This window comes from Molothrus aeneus, chromosome 4 (assembly GCF_037042795.1).
Source record: "Molothrus aeneus isolate 106 chromosome 4, BPBGC_Maene_1.0, whole genome shotgun sequence".
Classification (NCBI taxonomy): Eukaryota; Metazoa; Chordata; class Aves; order Passeriformes; family Icteridae; genus Molothrus; species Molothrus aeneus.
Window position 1 is genome coordinate 24,844,733 of NC_089649.1, and position 22,490 is coordinate 24,867,222.

Genomic DNA, 22,490 nt, shown 5'->3' on the forward strand with positions numbered 1-22,490 from the left:
CAGCATAAAGATGATTAGCATACTACAAAAGGAGATGAAAAGATTTGGACTTTAGTCGATAAATGTATGACCATTTGGAGCATGTCCACTGGAAAAATGTCACACATTGTTTTCTGAACATATGTTTGCAAGAAGTAGACTTTTGCATAAAGCTCTTTCTGTTCTGCCACGTGGTGGGAACACCCCCCTCCACTTAGCGGTCTGCTGACTTTGATATCGCTTTGCTAACATCTACAAAGCCCTGTAATTTGGTTAATAAATGCCTGATATATTCAACTGGTTCTTACAAAATCAAATAAGTCATGATGTGGAGCCCTTAGAGTGTGTGTGCTTCCAGTTTAAAAATAGCTAAACCCAGTTCTGATTGTTGCACAGTGAAAATCCAGGAAGTCAGGAAATGAGAAAGACAGTTTCTTCAGAAATATTACCTGTGATACATTTTGATGCGTGTCCTGCAGTGTATGCTAACATTAAATGTATACAGTGGGAATATACATCATCATGTTCATAGAACTAGTATATAGAAAATGTTGCAATAACTAAGGAAATACTTCTGAAGAATGTGAATTTTTAAATTTTTTTTTAAATTATTTTTAAAAGCTATGTAAATGTCTCCTAAACAAATGAGTATGAATTAAATGTCTCTTAAACAGATAAGTCCCAGTATGAAAATGCAGTAAACCACATTTCAGAAATCCTAATTATTCCTATTCAATGTAGACAAAAGCTCAGAAAAAGCAGAGCTTGCTTTACAAGAAAGGAATTTATTGGAAATTTATATTTTCAAAGAACCTGAGGATTTAACCATCAAGTATCACATTCAAATAGCTGATCCCAAGTGATTTGCTGGAGGTCATGCAGCATGTCAGGGGAGACTCAGGACTGGAAAAAACCTCTTTTTGCATAGAAGATGAGAGACTTTATTTTGCAATGAAATGATGAGAGACTTTATTTTGCAATGAAATGAGTCCTACATGTAGTGCAAATGGATCTTCTTTGTCCTGTATTCTCAGATGCTGGCCACAATATTGTCTTGTGTTGGAGGAAGGGGGCTTTTGTATTGCATTTTGTGTAAACAAAACCTCTGAATCTCTGCCTTTTTAGGAAGGGCATTTTCGGTGACGCACACCTCGGTGAAATCACCTGTTTCCAACGGCACCTTCAGCTTTGACGGCCACGTGAGGAGCGATGGCCACGTGTATCACACTGTGCACAAGGACTCAGGTTTATACAAAGACTTGCTCCACAAAATACACCTGGACAGGGCCAACGATGAGAGGCCCACTGCAGAAAACAACTACAAACTCCTACGGCGCAACAACAGCTACACCTGTTACACTGCTGCTATCTGTGGCATGCCCGTGCATTCCTCCTTTAAGGCAGCGGACACATCTACTCCAGAGGACAGTGAGAAGCTGGTGGGAGACACTGTTTCCTACTCCAAGAAGCGAGTCCGCTACGACAGCTACTCCAGCTACTGCAACGCAGTGGCGGAGGCAGAGATTGAGGCGGAGGAAGGCGGGGTGGAAATGAAGCTGGCCTCGGAACTTGCAGATCCCAACCGGCCCCCCGTTGATCCCGTGGAAGAGGATAAGGAAGAGAAAGACACCTCTCAGGTCCATCTACTTTTCCACTTCCTCCAGATCTTAACAGCCTGCTTTGGATCCTTTGCCCATGGAGGCAATGATGTCAGGTAAGAGGAGGAGATCTCACAAGCCAGCAATTTTACAGTTTAAGTACATGGAGCAAGGTTTACCAGCTTTGCTGGTTGGAAAGCACATTCATTTCTGCAGGTAGATGATCATCAGGGCTGCGTATCATCAGTGTCCTCGGTGCCTGCCAGGAATTGCACTGCTTAGTCTATGGTTTCTTTTCTTCTCAAGGGTAAAATCTTTTTATTTGCTAACTAACTGTGAAGTAATTAGTTTAATTTACCTTTAATTTTGGCAGTCTTGGAGGCATTGAGACTCCACCCAACATGCCAGTGACTGTAAAGGCAAACAGGACAATCCCAGCCCTGCAGAATTTGAAGCCTATTTTAACTGCGAAATCAGAAACTTTCAACAGACAAGGGGTTTCAGACTATTTTTACCATTAGATGAATTTCATCTCTTGTCACACAGCACCTCACCATCTCAGTGGCATGTGGCTGAGGAGCAGTTTGGGTGGGTTTTCTGTGCCCTGGGAACACTCTGTATTTTTCCTTTAGGATTTGGGTGGGCTGCCTCTTCCCTAGACCTGGAGCAATCCATTTGGTATTTAATAGATGCATTTTCCAGTATCATGATAAGGTCCCCTGAGAAATTCTCTCAAGTGCTTGTTGGAGCAGCTGTCCTTATTTGGGTTGTGGCTGGGGCTGTACTGAGTCCCCTTTCGGTTGGACCCTTGCCGTGACAGCCATGCCCTTATGGTGTTGGTTTCAGTGTTTCTAGCAGGACTTTACAGCATTCATAATTTTCATCATCCTCCTTAGCCTTCTGGGCATACCCTGTTCCACTCTTCAAGGACAACACTTACTGCTTCTTGCTCTTGTCAGCTTCCTAATTTAACTTGTAACTCATCATGAAAACAATTACAAACGTGTTTCTTTGCTCCCCATCCATCCCGCATCCTGGGAATTCAGACCAGGGCTTTCTGAAGAGCCTTTTGTACTTCCTTGGTATCCACAGGGATCTGGCTCTGGGAAGGAATCCAGAGGCCCCTCATCCTCTGGATCAGAGGGCAGTGGTGTGTAGCTTTCATTCCTCTCAGATGGTCTCTGTTGTTAAAGACCTTTGCTCTGAGCATACTGGCCAAGAGCAGAGACCCATGGGAGTCAATATCCAAGCTCTGCAAGTGGCCAGCAGTGAGTGCTGAAGGGAACACAGGGATAAGAACAAAGACTGCTGATATTTCTTGTAATTTATCCTGGGAAATACCAGGGTATTATGCAGAAAGTTCAGAGCCTACCTCAGCAGGTGTCACAGCTCCTTTATTCCCTGCAGGTGATACTTATGTTTATGCACATGTTTATGCATGCATCACTTGCATGTTATATAGGAGGAAAGGGTAGTTGATTTTGTTAGAAGTGATCTGTAAGCATGCAGTTAGTTCAGAAATCAGATTTGGTGCTGACAGGAGCTGGATGAAATACAAAGTTCAGACTCTGTGCTGTGTGTGTTGTTGCATCTTACAGCCTCATTCCCTTAGAATTTGGCATTTGGACTAGCTTGTTAGTGTAGCAATATCCTTTCCTGAAAATGCTTTTAGTGTTTTTCAGATCCCTAGTTCTGTTGGTGATCCTATCAAATTTGCCAGGAAATGTGTTTTTATTAAATGCTGTTTATTCCAGAACCTCTTCTTAAGCTGAAATCGTATAATTGCAAAACTAAAGAACAAGTTGGCTTCGTTTTGTCAAAGCTGGTAGAAAAGCAGGGAGGTGCTCATGTGTCTAGGATATTGGATAGGAATCCATCCTTGCAATTGCACTGAATTCCAGCTAAACAATAAAATTAAAGACCCCTTCGTATACCTAGAAGATTTATTAGATAAAATTCCCTGGGAATGCCGATGTCTATCCTGTGGATCATATAGCAGAGATGTTTTGTCAGTCTTTGTCTAGTGGAGCAAAAGATGTCTTGGCTTTGCCACATGTTGCATGAAGATCTGCAGGGCTCAAAAGGCCTGCAGTGCATTGTTTAAAAAATGATGCTGTAGAACCCAATAAGTAGCACAGCTTTTTGTTCACATTTATCTAAGGAAGTAAGCCCTGGCAGGTCCATCTTTCACTGATGACTGCTATCTTTTCATCTCCCTCCTTCATACACTTTCCTTTGGCTCATTTTAGGTGCTGCTGTCAAGCTGTTTCTCTAACGTTTTTCCTTAGCCTTGAATCCTGTTGTTAAAATCCTGCTTTCCCCTGCATTTGGTTTTAAGCTCCTCACTCATGTATTTAGGATAGCACCTCCATTGTCCACACCTTTTTTTTGGACTTGACTGCAACATTTTCTTTCCATATCCTGGAACTTACTCTTGTGTCATGTTTTCTATTTATTTTCCTTCAGGCTGTTTGCAGGAGCAAAGAGATAAAAATAAAAAGCCAGTATGAAACTTAAAAACTGCAGGTGATTGCAAGGTAAACAATTGGCCTGCTTTAGAGAATACTTAAGCATGGGGCATACAGTACATACAGAACAGATGTGGCTCAGAAAAGCTGCATGAATAAGAAGTGCCCCATATAGTTTGGACAGCACTTTGGTGGACAGAAGATCATATGGAGAGCTCTTTTGTTTCATTGTCCAGGACTTACCCAGAGACCTGGAAGAGTTAAATCAGTATTTTTCCCTTGACTGCAGAACTAGTTCTTAACTAACTCACGGGGTAGTTATAGACTCCAGTTTCTTCTAAGATGATGATTTTTATATTCATAACAAAATCAGCCATGTTTGCTGTAGGAGCTAATGTTTGTAGCCATCAGGGCCTGTGCTCAGGCTGACATCAGCAAGGATACTGGCTGGGGCAGCTGTGTGTTAAAAGGAGAAGGCAGTGATGGTAGCTCCTTATTTGGGTGACTGTTTTGTTCGGACCATCCTCTCCTGCCCTGCTTCCAGGCTTATGTGCACTGTGTCAAGGGTGCTGGAGCCCTTCCAGGGCTGGGACCAGCTGAGCCGGGCCCAGAGCCTTGTGACACCACCGTGCACATGGACTGAATGAAATCTAAAGAATTTAAAATCCCAAATAAATGTGTTGGGACAGAACCGCTGAAAAAAACCCGTTGTTGTTGAAGTTAATTAGCGGCGCCAAGTGAGCAGGACCCACTGGCTCAGCAGTGAGCACAAAGGCAGTGCGTCAGGCCAGGGCAAGGGCAATGGGAGAATAAAAAGGGCAGGGTGGAAAAAAGACCAGGAGCGTGACACGAGGAGAACTGCCAGCTTCTAAATGCTTGTTCAGAGCCAGCTTTCCAGAGAGGCAGGGAGGCTGGGCTTTGTTGGCCAGCAGAGATTATATGCACCTATGGTTGAGTTGGACTGAGCTTATTTTTCTGTAGATATAGGCTGATTCAGCAGGAATTGTCATCTGGAGCTTCAGTGCTGCAGCCACAGCAGCCTACCTGTGTAACAACAAAATAGCAGAACAGTTGCTGAAGGTGTAGGGTTTGTGCTGTATTTTAAAGTCTGAAACATGTCTGAATTAACTAGTTCTCAAAACCAAAGGCAGATGGGCAGGCTATTTTGGACATGGCTAAGAAGGATTGCTAACCTCAAAAAGCTAATATGAAACTTAAAAACTGCAAGTGGTTGCAAGGTAAATGATTAACCTGTTTTGGAGCATATTTAAGCATGAGGTATACAGTACAGACTGAACTGTGATACAGCTCAGAAAAACTTCATGGGTCAGAAATACCCCATATAGTTCGGACAGCACTTTGGTGACAGAAGAGCATAATCTAATCTTGTTTCTTTGTCCAGGATTTACCCACAGACCTGGAAGAGTTAAAGCAGTATTTTACCCTCACTACAGAACTAATTCTAACTAACTCATGGGGTAGTTTAGACCTCAGTTTCTTCTGAGATTATGCTTTTTGGCATCATAATGAAATCAGCCATCTTTGCTGTAGGAGCTGCTGTTTGTAGCCATCAGGGCTCCCTGTTCAGCAGGGATGCTGGCTGGGGCAGCTGTGTGTTAAAAGGAACAGGGAGTCATGTTTTCTCTGGTGCTCAGCACAGCAGTGGCTGTGGCTGCTCTGCTACTGGGCTGGGAATGAGAAAGCTATGAGCAAAGAGTGTTTGCCCCACAGTCCTATCCTAACAAGTGGGAAGATGCTTTTGTTGATTGCTCAAGCAATCTCTGGAGCTTGTTATTCCTTGAATTCTTGCAATCAAAGCAGGATGACCCACAGACAGATGCTGTAGGTCAGTGTGAGTTTTGCTGATTAAAATATGCTGTTTATGCTGTGAGGAAAGCCTGAGCCTTGTACTCCTCCACACCTGGCCGTGCATGTGTTCAGTCATTTCTCACACAGATTCCTTCTCCTATAAATGGGCAGCCTCTTCTGTCCCTTCCTGCCCTCCATCACTCCTGCGGTCACAGGAGAAACCCTGGGGGTGTCAGAATGGCCTGTGTGCCTTGGCTGGTGTGAGCAGGCAGCTACCTGGGCCCATGGAGGAAGGTTGATTTAGGGCCCTGGCAGTGGCAGGAGGTGTGATGCTGCAGCTGGGCAGGGTGACCAGGGGCCCTGCCACCGCCCGTGTGTGTCTGTGCTGCCAAGGGACAGGCAGTGCTGAGCTTTGGCTGGCAGGTGCTGCAGGGAGGAGAAACCTTCCTGCAGTCATTTCACAGGATCTCAGTTTTCCTGAGTTCCTGCTGCATAAATTGTTGGAGTGTGTCTGCTCTAATTAAATTTCCGGTGGAGGACTTTAGGACTCCCTTTGCATATTCATGCTTAGATATTAGGAAAAAGGGGTCATTGGAGTTAGAGTCTGCAGGTAATGTCATATAGATTTATGGCACAAGTTTGAGAAAGAATGCCTCTCATTATCCAAACAATATAGGCTACTTTACTGACAAAAGGATTTAAAACCATTTCAGAGCTATAGTAAAAATATTTGATTTTAAAAAATATTTCTGCACATTCTTTCCGTGATTTTAGGGAAGCTGACTGCTATTAGGTAGGGAATTCATTTTTAAGCAAAACAGTTTGAGAAACTAGGAAATGTGTTTGCCCAAAATACATGAAGAGGAGCTTTCTCCTCTCACCTTCATACAGATTTCACTGGAGTTTAGGTCAGAGTGCACAATCAGCAGTAGGATTCACCTTTTCCCCCTCTTCCTGAAGTAAAGGCAATGGGATTAAAGGAGGGAAGGGCCAGAACATTGCCAGTATCTCACTGCACATGGAGAGCTTAGTGGGATTCAGCCTCTTGGCTAAATAAGGAGTCTAAAGGAGCTATAGTAAGGCTGGATTACAAAACAGGTATTTCTTATTTCCTCCCTGAGAGCTGCAGTCAAGATCACTTAGAATATTTAGGAAGCTAATCTGTCTGTTATATTTAGTGAGGGAAGCCTGATTTCTGATTTCTTCCCTTCAGTCCATTCTGTAAATTCAGCTTGTGCCCAAGTAGATGTGAATCTTCATTTCTGTCCTTTACTGTGCATGTACAGGACATTTTTGTTGTGCCATGCAGGCAAGTCAGAGAAGAGCAGCAAGAAATGGGGTCTCCAGTGGGTGTGGGAATCCCTCCCCATCCCTCTGTGAGCAGGGCTCATGGCTGGGCTTGCCAGGGGAAAAGCTGATGCTGGTGGGCACAGACCCAACCCTCCAGGATCCAGGGTTGGGGGTTCAGGGCCAGCATTTGCAGGACACAGAGATGAGCTGCAGGAATAAAAGCATGTCCACCCTGACTCATTAACACACCCAAAGCTTGCACTTCACAGGGCACAGCTCTGACACACTTTTATTGTGCTGTGATAGATGTCAAGGCTGTCCAGTCATTTGAAGTAGGATAAAACACTCCTGATAATCTGATAACCTTGGAGATTAGAGCATGTTTTTTTTTCCTGTTGCTACCTACAGACATATCTGTCTTTCACTCTTGCTCAGCTGGGTGATGTCTCAAGACATAACTGCAGCCTATTTAGAAATATCATCCCACTGATTTTCCCAGTGGAAGGTTTGTTTGTGAAATCCTGGTTTGGGAAATAGTCAAATGGCTGGACATTTTGTAATTGTACTTGTAATTTTGGACACCTAATACAGATTTTTCAGATGGCTGTTTTGCTCATCATTCAGCTTTAGTTTGTGATAATGGTTCTTTCACTCCACTAGAAAAAGGGACTAAAAAGCAATCTCCTTTTTTAGGTGGCAGAGAATCTAAGCATGGTCATCAAGGAGTCAATACATTATTCACAAAGCATATTCAGAGTGTAGTTTTCAAATACAGTTAGATTTTCTTTTTGAGCAACTCACTACTCCCCTCAAACAGCAGCCAGGAAATAGCAATGTTGCTGCATCATGACATGTTACTACAAGCTTGGTGGGCTTTGGTCACAGAGCATTCAGCTGATTGCTGAATGACTGGGAAAAAGCCCCTTGTTTTTTACTAAAAAATAAAGTGTTAGTCCTTATTCCTCCAGAGAAGGTCTTGGACTTGTGACCCAAAGGTACCTAAAAATTTCCGCTTGTGTGTGTGTGTGTGTGCATGGGAAACTGTCATTTCTAAGCCTGTCTCATGATAGCTGAATGTGGGGGGGTTATTTTTGTTGGTAATACTATCTGTCTCACAGGGGAGAGGAGAAGCCAGCTCTATTTATAGTTCAGATTCACTGTCAAATGCTATCTTTCACAACAGTTTTATAAATGCTGTGTGACAGATTCTAAACTGGCACCAGTGAGCAGCAGAAGAGAATTGTGCCAATTCACGTTAGCCGAGAGCGCCAGGAAAATCATCCCGAGGGTCAGGCAGCACCTCAGAACCATGGAGCAGCCCTTCAGTGAGCCACCATGGAACACCTCTGCCAGTGCAAGTACTGCTGTGGGTGGCATTAAATCCTGCACTGCACCTCCAGGGAAGGCAAACAGCCCCTGTGCAGCACCCCAGCTGCAAAGCCCTGTGCCCTGCGAGTGATGGGGCTGGGGGAGCCCAGCAGAGGTGGGGGAAGTGCTGGATGTGGAGAATACACTTTGCAGCAGGCAGGCTCAGGACTTGGGCTTCTTATGCCATAACATTTCATAAACTCATCCTAAAATTAACTCTATTGGCCACCCCCTTGTGCTCAGTGGGAAAGTGTGTATTAGGTGTGCAAAATTAAAGTAATACCATGACAGGAGCAGCCTATTTTCTGTTTTAAACCCAACAGGTAGATAATACAGCACTTCACTTTCAAAGTAACCTGAGGGCAGTTTTACATATAGATAGATGTGGATGGGAGTTCAGAGCCCCTGTGTGACCATGTCAGGCTTTTTTCTTCTCTAAACTGCAATGGATAAGATGTGGAGCTCCAGCAGAAAGGAGAGTTAGTTAAGGTAAGTAGAAACCTGGGTGGGAGAGTAAGAGAAAATAACTTACTGAAAATAGACTTGTGAAGTGAGTCTTAGCCAAATGCATGGAAGATTTGAGGTCTGCTTTCCTGCTAGTCATGTCTTGAATCATGAGAGCTAGAACCAGTGGGAAATACTGTGAAAGCCACATCCCAGTCTAGCCAGCATCCTTGTGGTTCATCTGGTTAGTCACTCAGCTGTAGGAGACATCTGTTAAGCAAACTGTCTTATCTAACAATGCCTTTTTTGTTGCTGGGTTTTTTTAGTGTGTTGTTTCTCCCTAACCCTCTCTTACTGTGCTGTTGGGAGTGGCTTTTTGTCTTCTACCTCTGTGCAGAGCCAAGATGATAGGCTCTGCAGTGCCTGAGTCAGACCCATTTGCTCTGAGCTGTTGGCAGTTTCATGGTGGGACAGGCCCAGCAGCTTCTTCTAGGGATGTTTTCCATTGGCATAGGGAGCATTGATACCACAGGCCCCTTGGACTGCACCTCCTGGACAAGTCTGGAAGCTGAAGGAGCCCCTTGGAGAGCTGTTATGGTGCTAGATTCAAGCCACTGTTGTTGCTGTTTGTAGCCACTTGCAGATATTCAGGCTGGGACATGCCACTCTTCCAAAGAGCTGAACATTTAAGCCACATTGAAAATGATTTACTGGGAGAGGAAAAATGTCCCTCTGGTATAGATAACCAGTGATGCAGACACCCACAAAGGAAAATGAGGTTAGTTTTTACCTTTTTGCCTTTTCAAGCCTATCATCAGCCTAGTGCTGTTTGGCTTTCTTTTCTTACAGGGAAGGTATCAGAAATGCTGCCTCTGTGGGCAGCAGTGTCATCTCTTCTGCTCTGTTGGACAGAATCAGCCACTCAGATTGTCTGAGGCTGAGCATAAGTCAGCAGAGTTTTGACTTGTCTTCCCTTGCCATAAATAAGAACCTTTTCCTCAAGAATTAAGCTTTGTTGATTCACAGAGGTGTAGCATTTGCAAATAATTAAAACTGGGCTTTGATATGGAAGAGCATGGTTTGCTGCTGTAGTTATGGAAGCCTTTTCTGCCTTTTCATTTACATTGGGACTGACAAATACATATGCATAATCTCTTCAGAAGAGTCAGGAATCAGTGTCTGATCTCACTTCAAATGTGGCTGTTATTTTCAACAGGGAAGTTTTTTTCCATGTCATACAGCACTATAAAAAGGGATGATCAGTTTTGCCTTTATTCATCTGATCAATGTATTATTTGCCTTCATCCATCCTTCAGCATCCATCAGTTTATTCGTGTACCTTCGTACATTGAATTACCTTTCGTTTTCTGTGCCCAAAAAGGCATTTAAGTGTGCAAGTAATTTAATCCACACCTGAAAACACTGGAAAAACAGTTTCAGCTTGATTTCAAAATATTAGAAATGCTTCAGTCAATAATCTCTTCTTCCATGGAAGTAAAATAATTCTTGCATTTAGGCCCTAAGGACTTTTCACATACTGTCCTTTCAAAACTGAACGAATTGAATGCTTACTTGGGCACAGTATCAGAACAGAATTTTAAAGTGTTCTAGCTAATTGAAATCACTCTTTATTTAGAGTCTTTAGTTCTTCATTGTACTACCCAGTGTCTTCAAACCCACTGGATTTTCTTATTCATGTTAGCTCACTAATTTATTTTCAGGATCTTTCTCAAAATCTGTAAAAATTGGTAATTCTTTTTTATAGCCAAGAGCATTTTTAACTACTTTCATTTCCCTCGCAGCTTGAATGTTGCTGTGTGTGTTTACGAGGGAAAAGCTTTTCCTTATTACTTTGCTTCAGGATCACTTCTCAGGGTTCAGAGCTCAGTTTCTCGAGGGCCAGATGAAGGCAGGAGGGTCCTGTGTTGCTGAGGTGTGCCAGCTTTGGGCTGCTGGTGACCCTCGTCTCTTGGCAATCACCACTCGGCCCCTGGCACCTCGTATCTGGTAAAGACAGGATGGAAGGAAATTATTAACTGGCATATACAGTGGCCTGGTTTGCACAACATTTGACATTAAAACTGGCCCTTACTCCATCTGTGTGCTTTGGAGTGGAACCAGGAACTAAATTTAGCAGGTCCTGGCTCCGGGGCGAGCATGGCTGTCAGTCCTGCCTGCGGTGCTCCCTGTGACCTGCTTTCCTATTGGTTTACAAAGAGGGGAGCTTCCCTGATAGTTTTCATATTTTTGGAATGACATTGGTCAGGTTTGTTCTGCTCTTTTCACTATTATTTAGACATGAATATAGCACTGCTTCACTAGTTACTTGGTGAATAAATGCTGCTCAGCAAGGCAGGCAGCTACTTGGTTTAGTAAAAGAGCTGAAAACAAAAGGGACGTTGAAATTCTTATCTGCTTTTTAGTATTTAAGCCTCCAAAGTAATTGGATACTGGCTTTCAAAGTTTTTCTTCTAGCTAGAAGTTTCTGTCTAGAAACTTGATGCTTTTTTAGAATAAACAGAGCCAGAAGTCTGACTCCAGACATGAGTATCAGATGACCTGCCTTAAGAGTGGGGAATTCAGTGTTGCTGACTTCCAATGTTTTTCCAGATAGTAGCAGCAAAAAGGGCTTACTTCAGCTCTGTGTCACCAAAGGCTCCTCTCTGATCCAGTCCAACTCACTCTACGACATCTTTGAAGATAACTAAGTCACCTTCCCAGCTGCACTCAGATCATATCCCAAACATTACAGGCTGTCAAGCTAGAAAATATTTCTATATTCTTGTCTGTGATGGTAATTTTGCTCGTTATTTTCCCCCCTGATAAAAAGAGCTAAGTTGATACTTGAATTTTAAAGATGCACAGCTCCTCAATTGGTAAATTTTGAGGTATCGGTAAATTCGGTAAATTGAGGTTTTGAAAAAATTTGAGGTTGGTAAAATTGGTAAATTTGAGGTTTCAATGTGGTACCGAAAATACTGATTTTTGTCACCAGAACAAACATAACAAGGTACTTCCAACTCTGACATTTCAGGAAACTATTTGTAAAAGAGAAATTTCTTTCAGGCCTTGCTCTGGTTATCAGTGAAGAAGTGACAACTGAAAGAGCAACATGATAAGAGTCTCCTGCTGCACCCTTTCCAAGTGAGAAAGGGTGCTGCCTGTAGGGTCAAGTCAGGGTACTGCTGCGCCCATGATGAAGAAAAATCATGCAGAAAATAACAGACTTCTTTCAAGGCAACTCTGTGCATTTTTGTGACTCAGGTGACACGTTTCTGTTTCTCCAGCAATGCCATCGGTCCCCTCGTCGCACTCTGGCTTATCTATGAGCAAGGTGCCGTAATGCAGGAAGCATCCACTCCCATCTGGCTGTTGTTCTATGGAGGTGTTGGCATCTGTGTGGGCCTCTGGGTCTGGGGAAGAAGAGTTATCCAGACTATGGGTAAAGACCTCACTCCAATCACACCGTCAAGGTAGGTCCACAGGTGTCATTGTGGTTGTGTGACCTTTGTGTGTGAGCCAGTCTGAGAAGTTGCTGTTCCAGTATTTTGTTTGTAATGCAGTTTGCTGGATTTGCTGTGCTTTGATTTTAATGATAACCTGGCTTTGACTTCTCCATCTTTCTAAAGAAAAAAAAAAAGAAATAAATGGAAAAGGAGAAAAAGAAAACATGAGAAAAATAAAGAGAGAAAGGAAAAAGGATAACCCTGTAATACTGAATGTGTTTAAGGCATAGAGGTCTGCATGAACAGGCCAGCAGAGTCTTCTGTTGATGACCTAATAAGCGTGGTAGAAGTTGCATTTGGAAATGGCAAGATTACAGTGGCTTTCCCAGTGTGCTTGAGACCATTAAACCCATATGTATTCATTACAGTAATTTTTGTCTTTAATGCCTACTCGACCTCTGCTGGTGCCTAACCAAATTACTAATTAGGCACGATCCACGGCAGCGTAGAGTAGCGGAGGTCTCTGACGCAGTGAGCCGCGCAGACGGGGTACTGCGGATGACTAGCCTGTGCCCTTCCCATTGTTCAGCCCTTTCTTGTCCTCTTAACTTACTCACATGACCAAAAATCAGTTGGAGATAAGAGTCGAAAGAAGAAACGGGTAAGACTTTGGCACGCTGCATGGTATCAGTCCGAGCTGATGCAAAGAGTGATTGTGAAGTGTTTTCTTATGCTTCCCGCAGTGGATTCACTATTGAGTTGGCTTCGGCGTTCACAGTTGTGGTAGCTTCCAATGTTGGACTTCCTGTCAGTACTACACACTGCAAGGTATGCCTTTGCCCAGCGACTGCAGTCAAGGCAGTCTGGACTATTCATCTTAAAATTGTGCTGCTCAAGCCAGGGATAATGGCACGGTGCGGGGAAAGCAGCTGCTGGCAGAGCATGGTTAGGTAGGGGTGCCTCATCTCGGTCACGCCAGCAATGTGGGAAAGTAATCAGGCTTCCAGAAAATGTGTTGGAGTTGTCACATTAAAGTCACTGGAATTGGCCACAGCATAAACCCCATAGCTGTTGGTGAAGAAGAATAGTGTTTACAAAAGCCTGACCTCAATTTTAAAGCAAACGATTGCGAGGAAGAGCCTGGTTTCCTCTGACGGTGCCATTTGAACCTGGCTGGGTAACATTTCTCCCTTGTTCAGAGGCTGCGCACCATTCATCATTTATACTTGACTTTCTTGATAAGTGCATGGCATGGGATTTCCTGCATATAACTCTTTCACTACAGGTTTTCCATCTGTCTTTTTTTTTTTTTTATTTCTTCACAGTGGATTTTGCATTGAAGTAATGTGTGCGCTAACGGTACTTGTAGCCTCAAATGTGGGTATTCCAATAAGCTCCACCCATTGCAAGGTATTGGAGTTTGCAGTGATACTATCAGTAAATCACATCACTAGGACAAACCATAACAAAATCTGGGAGATACCAACTGTTGCAGATTGCCTTCACTGTGCCATGCCCTGCAGACCGTGACCGCAAAATATCAGGGCCCGCTTTTAAAGGCAGTACAGCCAAGCAAAGTCAGCATTTTTAACTGATTGCACAAAAGTCTGGACTGTCTTTCACCCCTACATGGTTGTATTGAACTAATATAGACATATTAAAATAACATAGATTCGTAGTCTGTGTGAACCCAGTTACGTGTATTTTAAAACCACCTGTATGAAAACCACTGCTACATCATGAAGCTAATATTTTAATGTCTCTCTTCTTTTAAACCAACTTGTCCTCACTTTTGTGCATTGTAATACAGAATCTGGCCCTTGTAATTAGTCCTTTGAACAAGGTACTTTGCTTTTTTGTTTGTTTTTTTTTTTTTTTTTTAAAAGAGCACTTTGTCGTATAGATACAGGCTGGGTAATGAGCACAATTTAATTGTGTCATGAAGACATTTATATAGCTTGTATACATGAGGGAGCATGTGGACATTTATACTACTGGAAGACCATAATGGAAATTTTGAATTTTGTTCCCTGGGAAATTCTCAGGTCAAATATCCTGTCTTTTTTCCTTTTGTTTCTCCATGGACTCTCAAGCTCCTGGACGTGCAGAGCTGTTTGTTTCTTTCATTCTCTGGCAGGATGTGGGGAAGCCCCTCCAAAATCAGAGAACCCAGAATGGCAGTCCCTCTGCATCATTGCACACCACCAAGACCAAGTCCTAAAAAAAGGCAGTCCTTGTAGGATTCCCTGCTGCACCCTGGGGAGCTCCTGGCTGGGGCTGGGACAGGCAGGTTTCTGGGGATAACTGCTCCATGGCATGGCTGGCAGGCTGGCAAGAAGCCTGGCAGCCTTGCCTGTGACATTGACCTGCTTTCCAGTAAAAGAGTCAATGAAATCCACACATCCTGCAAAATGCCCAAAGTTGGTTCAATTGGCCTTTTTCTAGTGCAAACCATTTCTTCAGAAGGCCTTCCTCTATTGCAAAATCATTTAGTTCTTTTACCCTGGTGCTCTTTGAGAAGCAGCCAAGACTGAGCTGCTCTGAAAGGCCGTTCAGATTTCCTGGCATTGACAGAACTCTGGTTCCTCTGAATAAGGCAGGGAGGGGAAAAATAATAACAATGTTATCCACTTCTAAAAATGCTAGCCTGAAACTCCTCCCTTTAGGCTGACTGGTATATCAAATGCATGATGAAGAATTTGCCAGGGAGAATAATACAGCTTTGATTATCCCAGTTGCATGCCTGAAACACTTCTAGCCAACTGTTGTAAAAGAGAAAACATACTTTGGTCCAAACAAATAGACTGAATTTAAAAAGAAAATGTCTTGGAAGCCAGAAGCTAATGAGAGGGGTATTCATTCACTCAATGCAGCTAAAAGCTTGGTCTTTTCTAACTGCAGAGCAAAATAGTTCTTTTTTTAAAAATACTTCCATAAAAGCAGCTAATGTGGTTAGTCTGTGTCTGCTCCCTGCAGCTTGCTGTATCTCATTAGAAGGATCATTCTTAATAGGAAGATCCACTTTGCAATAGGATTAGACTGTTCCAGGGATGTCATGTTATTATAACTGACTCTGTTTCAGCAAAATGAGATCTTGAGTTGAAAGATCCTAAATGAGCAACACAAGATAAAGCAAACACTTGTAACTGATGTATTCTTGTATTCCTTGCTTTCTTTGAGGGCCAGGGAAGGAATAAAAGAATTGTTAAATATCATTTGGTCCATGTGAAAATGCCTCGCTGAAAGTGCTGTCAACCACTGAGTCAAAAATGCCTTCTTAAAATTCAGCAGAAAAATTATTTTGCCTTAGAAATCCAAAAGAAAACAGGTTTGAGGTGAGTGTAATCTTGAGCCTCCAGCATCAGGGATTGGGAATTATTCTTTTCCTCAATATTTGCTCCACTGCAAAATAGCATTTGCTTGAGTGGAAGCCCTTCTGAAGGGGTGTCAGTCACCTGAGTGTGCAGCAGCTGGATAAACTGATGGCAAATAAGGAGCAGCATGAAACAGATGAGGTGGAGGGAAACCTTTTTGAAGTGAAACAGTAGTCTGTAATGAAAAATGGAGACCAAGTATGAAGCTCGGAGCAGCAGTTTTCAGATCTCATAGCAGATGCGGTGGCAAACTGGAGGTTGGTAGCAGGAATAAAAGCATTTAGCTTCTGGGAAAGGTTTGTAAAGCCCTCTCAGATCAGGACCTGCCTTTGGTCCTAAACCAGAGCCTTTGGTCTCCATGAGGTGTCACTGCCCCATGTGCCTGTCCCATCAATGGCCCAGCAGCTTTTTCACACTCAGTGCCTGGTGAGAGGCTGAACTGCACTTTCATCTTTGCTACAGGTCCAAGGGGAGAGGAAAGACCCTTGAAAGCCTCCAAGTCAAGAGGGCTTGGAGGAAAGACCTTGTCTTTTGAGCCTCAAAGGAATTTGTGGGTCTGAAGGCAGTAGCCACAGCTGCACCAGTTCAACCTCCCCTGGGGTTTAGCACTGGAAAGCCAGAGTGGTGGGAATGCATACCTTCCCTTTCTGCTGCCCAGGTGGGCAAATGATCACATAGAGTCTTAGAGTGCCTGTTTTTTGTTCTCAGACTGGAGATTTAGAAATAGGCATTTCTTAGCTGTAACAGAGTGTGTTCATGTAAGATAAAATTGGAGTGCAGCAGTTAGATGCTTTTCCTCTGCAGAAGTGACTTTGCTGAGGTCATTCTGTCAGCTCCATTTTGCCATTATGATTTTGCGGTTTTGAAAAATATTCTCTTTTGCTATGATTGAATTATCATGTTCTGTGTGTTCTTATTATACAGCATTGCACAGGAACAAGAGAGCCAAAAGCATTTCTGTAATGCTTTAAGCAGAGCATACTGAAGGCAAACTGCACTGGTTTCAAACCAATCTCAAAGTAGATACCATCTGAAATTCTACAGAAGGTGTAGTGTGCCTACACCCAAGGATTAGCTTCTCTCCTAACCTCTAGTCTATCAAAAACCACTATTAATAAACTAAACTTTAATCATGTTTAAAACAGATTGCCAATGCCATCATTGCTGATACCATTTAAATTTCAGGAAGGACTCGGAGATTAGCGTACATAGACTGCAGCCTTGCTCAATAAGTAACACACACCAAATGTAAAGCTGAGCCTGACAGCTGAGCTGCTGAAAACCCAAATGCTGTTTCTTGGGTTAATGCTTTGATGTAGTCACAAGTGTGGGGTTCCTCTTCACCTAGATACACCTCCACCTCCTCAGCACACTTACCCCTCCTAATTGCAGAACAGCATATTGTTCACTCCAGGAATATTCAGATGAAATATTATCCAACAAATTTCATTATTGGGTCAAATTTTCAACAGAGACCTTATTGGTCATAGAATATCAAGTTTAGTTTTCCCTTGTTCTGTCACAGGCCCCCTAGAGTTACAGGGTCTTCCACAAGTAACTCTTCTCCAAAAAGAAATGTTTAGCAGTAGTTAGAAGCTGAACAGGTGTTAGCAAAACATGCAGATTTTATATCCCCACGCTATCTTTCCCTGATTCCCTGTACTCCTGGCATGTATCATTTTCCTGGCTGTGTGCAAGGGGAGCAACCCATCTTTTGATCTATAGGCAGGGACTGATACTCCCATTAAGAAAATAAGCAGGGAGGCAGGGATGGCACTTCAGGGAGCACATACCCAGCTGTGTCTTGGAGTTTCCTTACCTTCAAAACAGGATATTTCTTCCACATTTCTTGCTGCTTTACTGTGCACTTTGAATAGACTTACACTGTTTTTGCTAACAGCATGGAAAGCACTTCCAGGGCAGAAAGAAAATGTAGTCTTTATGAAATTCTTGTATAATTTTTCACTGAAAATGTTTTTCTCAGTCCAGTTTTTTTCCTTAAAAACTGATATGCTGGGTTTATACCTGAGTTTATAAAGTGAAAATACCTTTGAAGGAAGAAAAGGTTGCAGCTTTGCCCATAAAACACAGTGTGTTTTGTCTACAAAACCACTGACCTACCCAGCTGCCCTGGTAGTAGTGTCTTTGAAGGATATCTTGGTGTTTTATCCATTCCCCACCATCCTCTTGGTGTCTGGACAGTTAGTGTGCCCCATAATATAGTCTGGTGCCTTTTTCTGCAAGACAGGATTTTAGTTCTGGATGCTTTGCTTGGCTAGCTGGTCCAGAAGAGTTTGTTTCCCTCACAGGGCTCAGATTGATGGGTTTGATGTACTGGGTCTAAGCCTGCCCTGCCTTTCTGCCCCCTGCCAAGCCACCATCACTGCCACAGGGTGGGCTCAGCTGCTTTTACCTTGCCCCTGCCATCCTGTTTGTGGCCTGCAGTATTGGAATATGGATGTGGTGTTTTGAGGCTGGGCTGTGAGCTGCACAGAGAGGCTCAGCAGCTGCTGGGAGAACAAGCAGGGCATCCCAAACCAGCAAGAGGACAGGCAGGGGGACAGGAGCCATACTAGCTGTCCTGTCCTGCCCCATGAGATGCTCTCCAGCAGAGCCTTAAAAACAGCTTTCTTGGTGTTTTCCTGATTTAAACTGCAATCAGACCAGAGTCACGGGACACTTGCTCTCTCCCCCGTGGACTGAGTCAGGTGTAGGGCTGCCTCACTTGCACTGAAGGCTCATGTAGGAGTGAGCAGGGCAGAGAAAAACTCCCCAACATAGTTTATTGCCTTTGGCTGACCCCAAGACCCATGAAAAATACATTGAAAAACAAAGGTTTAAGTACCCTGGAAGTGTCACCCTCCTACCAGCACACCAGAACAGCGCCATTGTCATCCTCAGGGGCTCCTTTATCTCAGGGCATCGCTTGGTATCAGCTGGCTGGCATTGGTGTGGCCGTGGGCATGTCACAGGTGCTCAGACCTACCCCTCACCCCGTCTCCCTCTCTCTTCCCCACGCTCCCAAGGTTGGCTCCGTGGTGGCCGTGGGCTGGATCCGCTCCAAGAAAGCCGTGGACTGGCGCCTGTTCCGCAACATCTTCCTGGCCTGGTTTGTGACTGTGCCCGTGGCCGGCCTGTTCAGCGCCGGCGTGATGGCGCTGCTGATGTACGGGATCCTGCCTTACATCTGAGGAGCCTCCTCTGCTGGGAAAAGGGGAAATGGCCGAGCTACTACCCATGGGAGAAACGCTCCCATGAAAGAAGCAGTCGGAGAGGATTCATCTTCCATACCTAACTTCTTATCTACTGTACATAACAATGTGTCATATTGGTGACATGGTGATGTGGTGCCATTTCTTATATATTAAAGAAATATATATGCATATAGTAGGTAACAATACCTAAGTTATATCATCAGTGGGGTGAAAATAATTGCCTAGAACTTAATATTTAGTAAAATTTGTACATAGTGTATCATTTTGGTGGCTATTTTTTAATCTTTTGAAGAAGAGTATGGATTAGGAAATGTTTCTTGTCCATTTGATACAAGAAGAAGCGAGGTACAGGACTGTGTAATACATGACTTTTTTAAAGCTATTAAGATACTGGAACAAAATAAAATGTGCAGAAGTGCTTTTCATAAAATAACTTTGTTCATATCACATTGATTTTCATGTATCATAGTGTGATGGTTATGGCTGTGTAAATACTTATGAACAGTAACTTTTAAATGGTGCATTTCCCTTATATATTTTGGATAAGAAAGTTTAGGAAGTACCAAAGAAGCAGGGGAATAGCTTGCCGATATTATGTTGTTGTCTCCACGTGTGTTGTGTTTCCCCACCTCTGATTCAATGTTGTTTCACCAAGCTCTGGCCAGTGAGGCCAGGGTAGTACTGTTCATGTCTTAATGTAACTTAAAAAAAAAAAAGCGCACACAAAAAATTAGTTCTTGTACTTAGTAGGCAGCCCATGGCTCTCCACATTAGCTGATAGTAGACTGACTTCATTTTGTGGGTTGATACTCGAGTATCTCACTGCTCACCTTCTACCTTCCCCCTTCAAGTCTCAGCTCCCGGTTGCCCTGCTCTGGGTTCCTGTGGGAGGACCGAGCGCCAGCCTCCCTCCTCCTCTCCATGCAGACACAAGCACACTCTCAGGTACAGGAGCGGGGCCCTGGGGCACCCCCGCGTGCAGAGGCGAAGGGCAGCAGCGGCGGGACAGGGCTCAGCCCCGGATTTGTGCCTGGAGGCAATGGGCGCCCACGGGAGTGCTGATCCATGCAGGGGAGGACGTGAGCAGGTGCTGCCTCCCCCCTGGCAAGTGCCATGCCAGCCACAGCCAGCCAGCCTCCTGCTGTGCTCCTACAGCAGGGAGGGGATGGGAGCCTGGCCCTGTGTGGATGGAGGTTGAATGGTAACCAGCATTTGGGATGAGATTTTTTTCACGGCAGCTCAGGGGAGAATGGCCAGCTACCTCCCCTGCACGCCTTTGGAAAGCACATTTGAGTGAAGGTTACTGATTTATGTGTGGGAGGCAAAGGGCAAGGGGTGCCCAGAGGAGGTTGGGAATCTATTACTGTTTAAATGCTGCTAAAATTTTGATAAAATGTTCTTGGTACTCCATTGTGATTTTTCCATTGGTCATTCATACCAAATTTATAATAAAAAGATAAACAGCCCCTATAACTGCCTCTTGCGTTTTTGGAGTGTTACCCAGCTGTAACGGGAAGGCTCCCCGGGCAGTTAAAGCCCACTCCTTGGCATCTGCCACCCTTTGTCCTTTGTGTGCTGTGGTCAGTGGGATCAAACCATGCTCTGTGTGGCGCTGACAAAACCTCCCTTTTCTCCTGCTGTCCTGGCAGCCCCAGGGCCCAGCCTCGCTCTGCCCGGGCTCGGCTCACAGGCGTCTCTCGGTCGAGCTTTGGGAGCTCATGGGCTGCTTCAGACACATTCCCTGGGCACTCGCTGCCTCCAGCTGCCTCCCTCACCCTGGCTCTCTTCCTGGGGCTCTGGAAGCATCCCTATTGCCATGGCACCGTGCTGCTCGGTTTCCAACCCCTCTGAAACCCTAGAGCTGTGGTATAAATAGTGCTGGCAAATGGGTGGGCAGCAGCTGAATGACCAGAGCAGTCAGTAAATGCACAGAGAAAATTTGGGACGTGTGGAAAAGGGTGGAAGAGCTCTCCTTATCTTAGCACTTGCATAAAGAAATGCCTGCCCAGTGGCCCAGCAGCTTCCCACCTTGTTTTATCTACAGAGACAAACCAGAGTTCTCTCATTCCAGTGGCAGGGACGCAGCTGCAGCCCTGCCAGACACAGGCAGCATGGCTGTGCCAGCTCTAGGGGTATGTGATAATCCCCCAGCACACACAGCTGGGTGTCTGTCAACACACACATATATAAATAAAACTGCTGTGAGGGATATGGCTGGCAAGGAAGGACCTCCAAAATATTCCTGCCCCAGCTACAATAACCTTCACTGTGGAGGGAGATGGAGAATCCAAAGCGACTTTCTTCACACCACAGAGGTGTCCTTTGACACCCCAGAGAAGCAGAATCTGCACAACTGGTGAAACATGGTGCAAATATGGGCACAGTTAAAACTCCCTTTGCTCAGGCAGCAATCAAAATAGGTGTATTTTCAGCTCAAGAGATGGTGGAGGGGGGGATTTGCATTTTTTCAGCAGCATCGGAGCTCAGTGGGGCTGGAGAGCTGAGCTTGTTCAGCCAAGGCCTGTTTAACAAGCAGATGCTGCTAGACCTCGACAGAGACACGGGATCTTGGCCCCCTGCAGGGCTGCCCTGTCCCCTGCCAGAGCTCTTCCCAGCGTGGTTCACAGCCACCAGGGCTGCAGCCCTCCCGGGCAGGACACAGCACAGCGGGGCTGTCACCAGGCAGACCTTGCTGCGTGCTGGGGAGAAGGTGCACAGGCTGCTGGGGCTGCAGGAAAAGTGGACACAAGAAACAGGTCAGAAGAGAGATAGAAGACTGATGGAAATATTTATTACAAGTGGAAAGTGTTTTAGCCAAGGAAATGCAGCCTGAATTTCAGAAACTAAGGTGTCTACTGGGCCTCATAGACCAGTGGTAAATCTTTGACTCAAAGCAGCCTGAGGAGAGCCAGCTGGCAGAGTGAAGGTGCTAATAGAAGAATTAACCTCATCAACCTCTCCTCCTGCCCCCAGCTTTCACCCCACTACCAGATTTCATGGTTTGCCCTGGGAGTTGCCTTGCCTTTGCATGTCTGATGGTCGCTGGGATGATGCTGGGACATGTCAATGCCACCAGCTCTGCTTGTGCTGCTTGGCAGAGTGCCCTGTGATGGTGAAGTTGCTGTGGCGTGGTGACCTGTGCATCCTGCTCTGTCCTCTCCAGCAGAGCAGCCCTGTTTGCCAGCTCCCTGCTGCTGGTCTCCCACCTCCCAGGTGAGTGCCCTGTGTGCTCATGCCTGCCCTGACTGGCTGAACACCCTCGGAGCAGGAGCTCTGCCCATGCCACAGGCACTGAGGTTTGTTCTGGAGCTGGTCACTAAGTGCTCCTTGTGGGGACATGTGAGGTGAGAGAGGCCAGGAGATGCAGTGGGGAGGTGCATGGGGCAAGACAAAGCAAAGACACAGGGCCCTTTGTTTGTGCTAGAGAGACCTGGCTTGCTTTGAGAGATATCCTCTCCCAGGCCTGGGAGCTAGGTCCTCCTGGACTGCAAGATGGTGC

The 22,490-nt window shown here is 44.8% G+C and overlaps 1 protein-coding gene across 3 annotated transcripts in view; it reads left to right on the forward strand.

Annotated features, from left to right (window-relative positions):
* SLC20A2 (solute carrier family 20 member 2) overlaps positions 1-20,464 on the forward strand; it is a 56,901-nt gene extending 36,437 nt beyond the window's left edge. For 2 of the 3 annotated variants that reach the window (XM_066548113.1, XM_066548114.1), the window contains exons 8-11: positions 1,105-1,693; positions 12,244-12,429; positions 13,146-13,230; positions 18,803-20,464. In XM_066548113.1, coding sequence (XP_066404210.1) covers positions 1,105-1,693; positions 12,244-12,429; positions 13,146-13,230; positions 18,803-18,967 — 1,025 coding nt within the window. In that variant the 3' untranslated portion in view covers positions 18,968-20,464. Of the gene's footprint in view, positions 1-1,104; positions 1,694-12,243; positions 12,430-13,145; positions 13,231-13,727; positions 13,813-18,802 lie in introns of all 3 variants that reach the window. The other variant, XM_066548115.1, reaches the window with a different exon arrangement.
* The last annotated feature ends 2,026 nt before the right edge of the window (positions 20,465-22,490 follow it).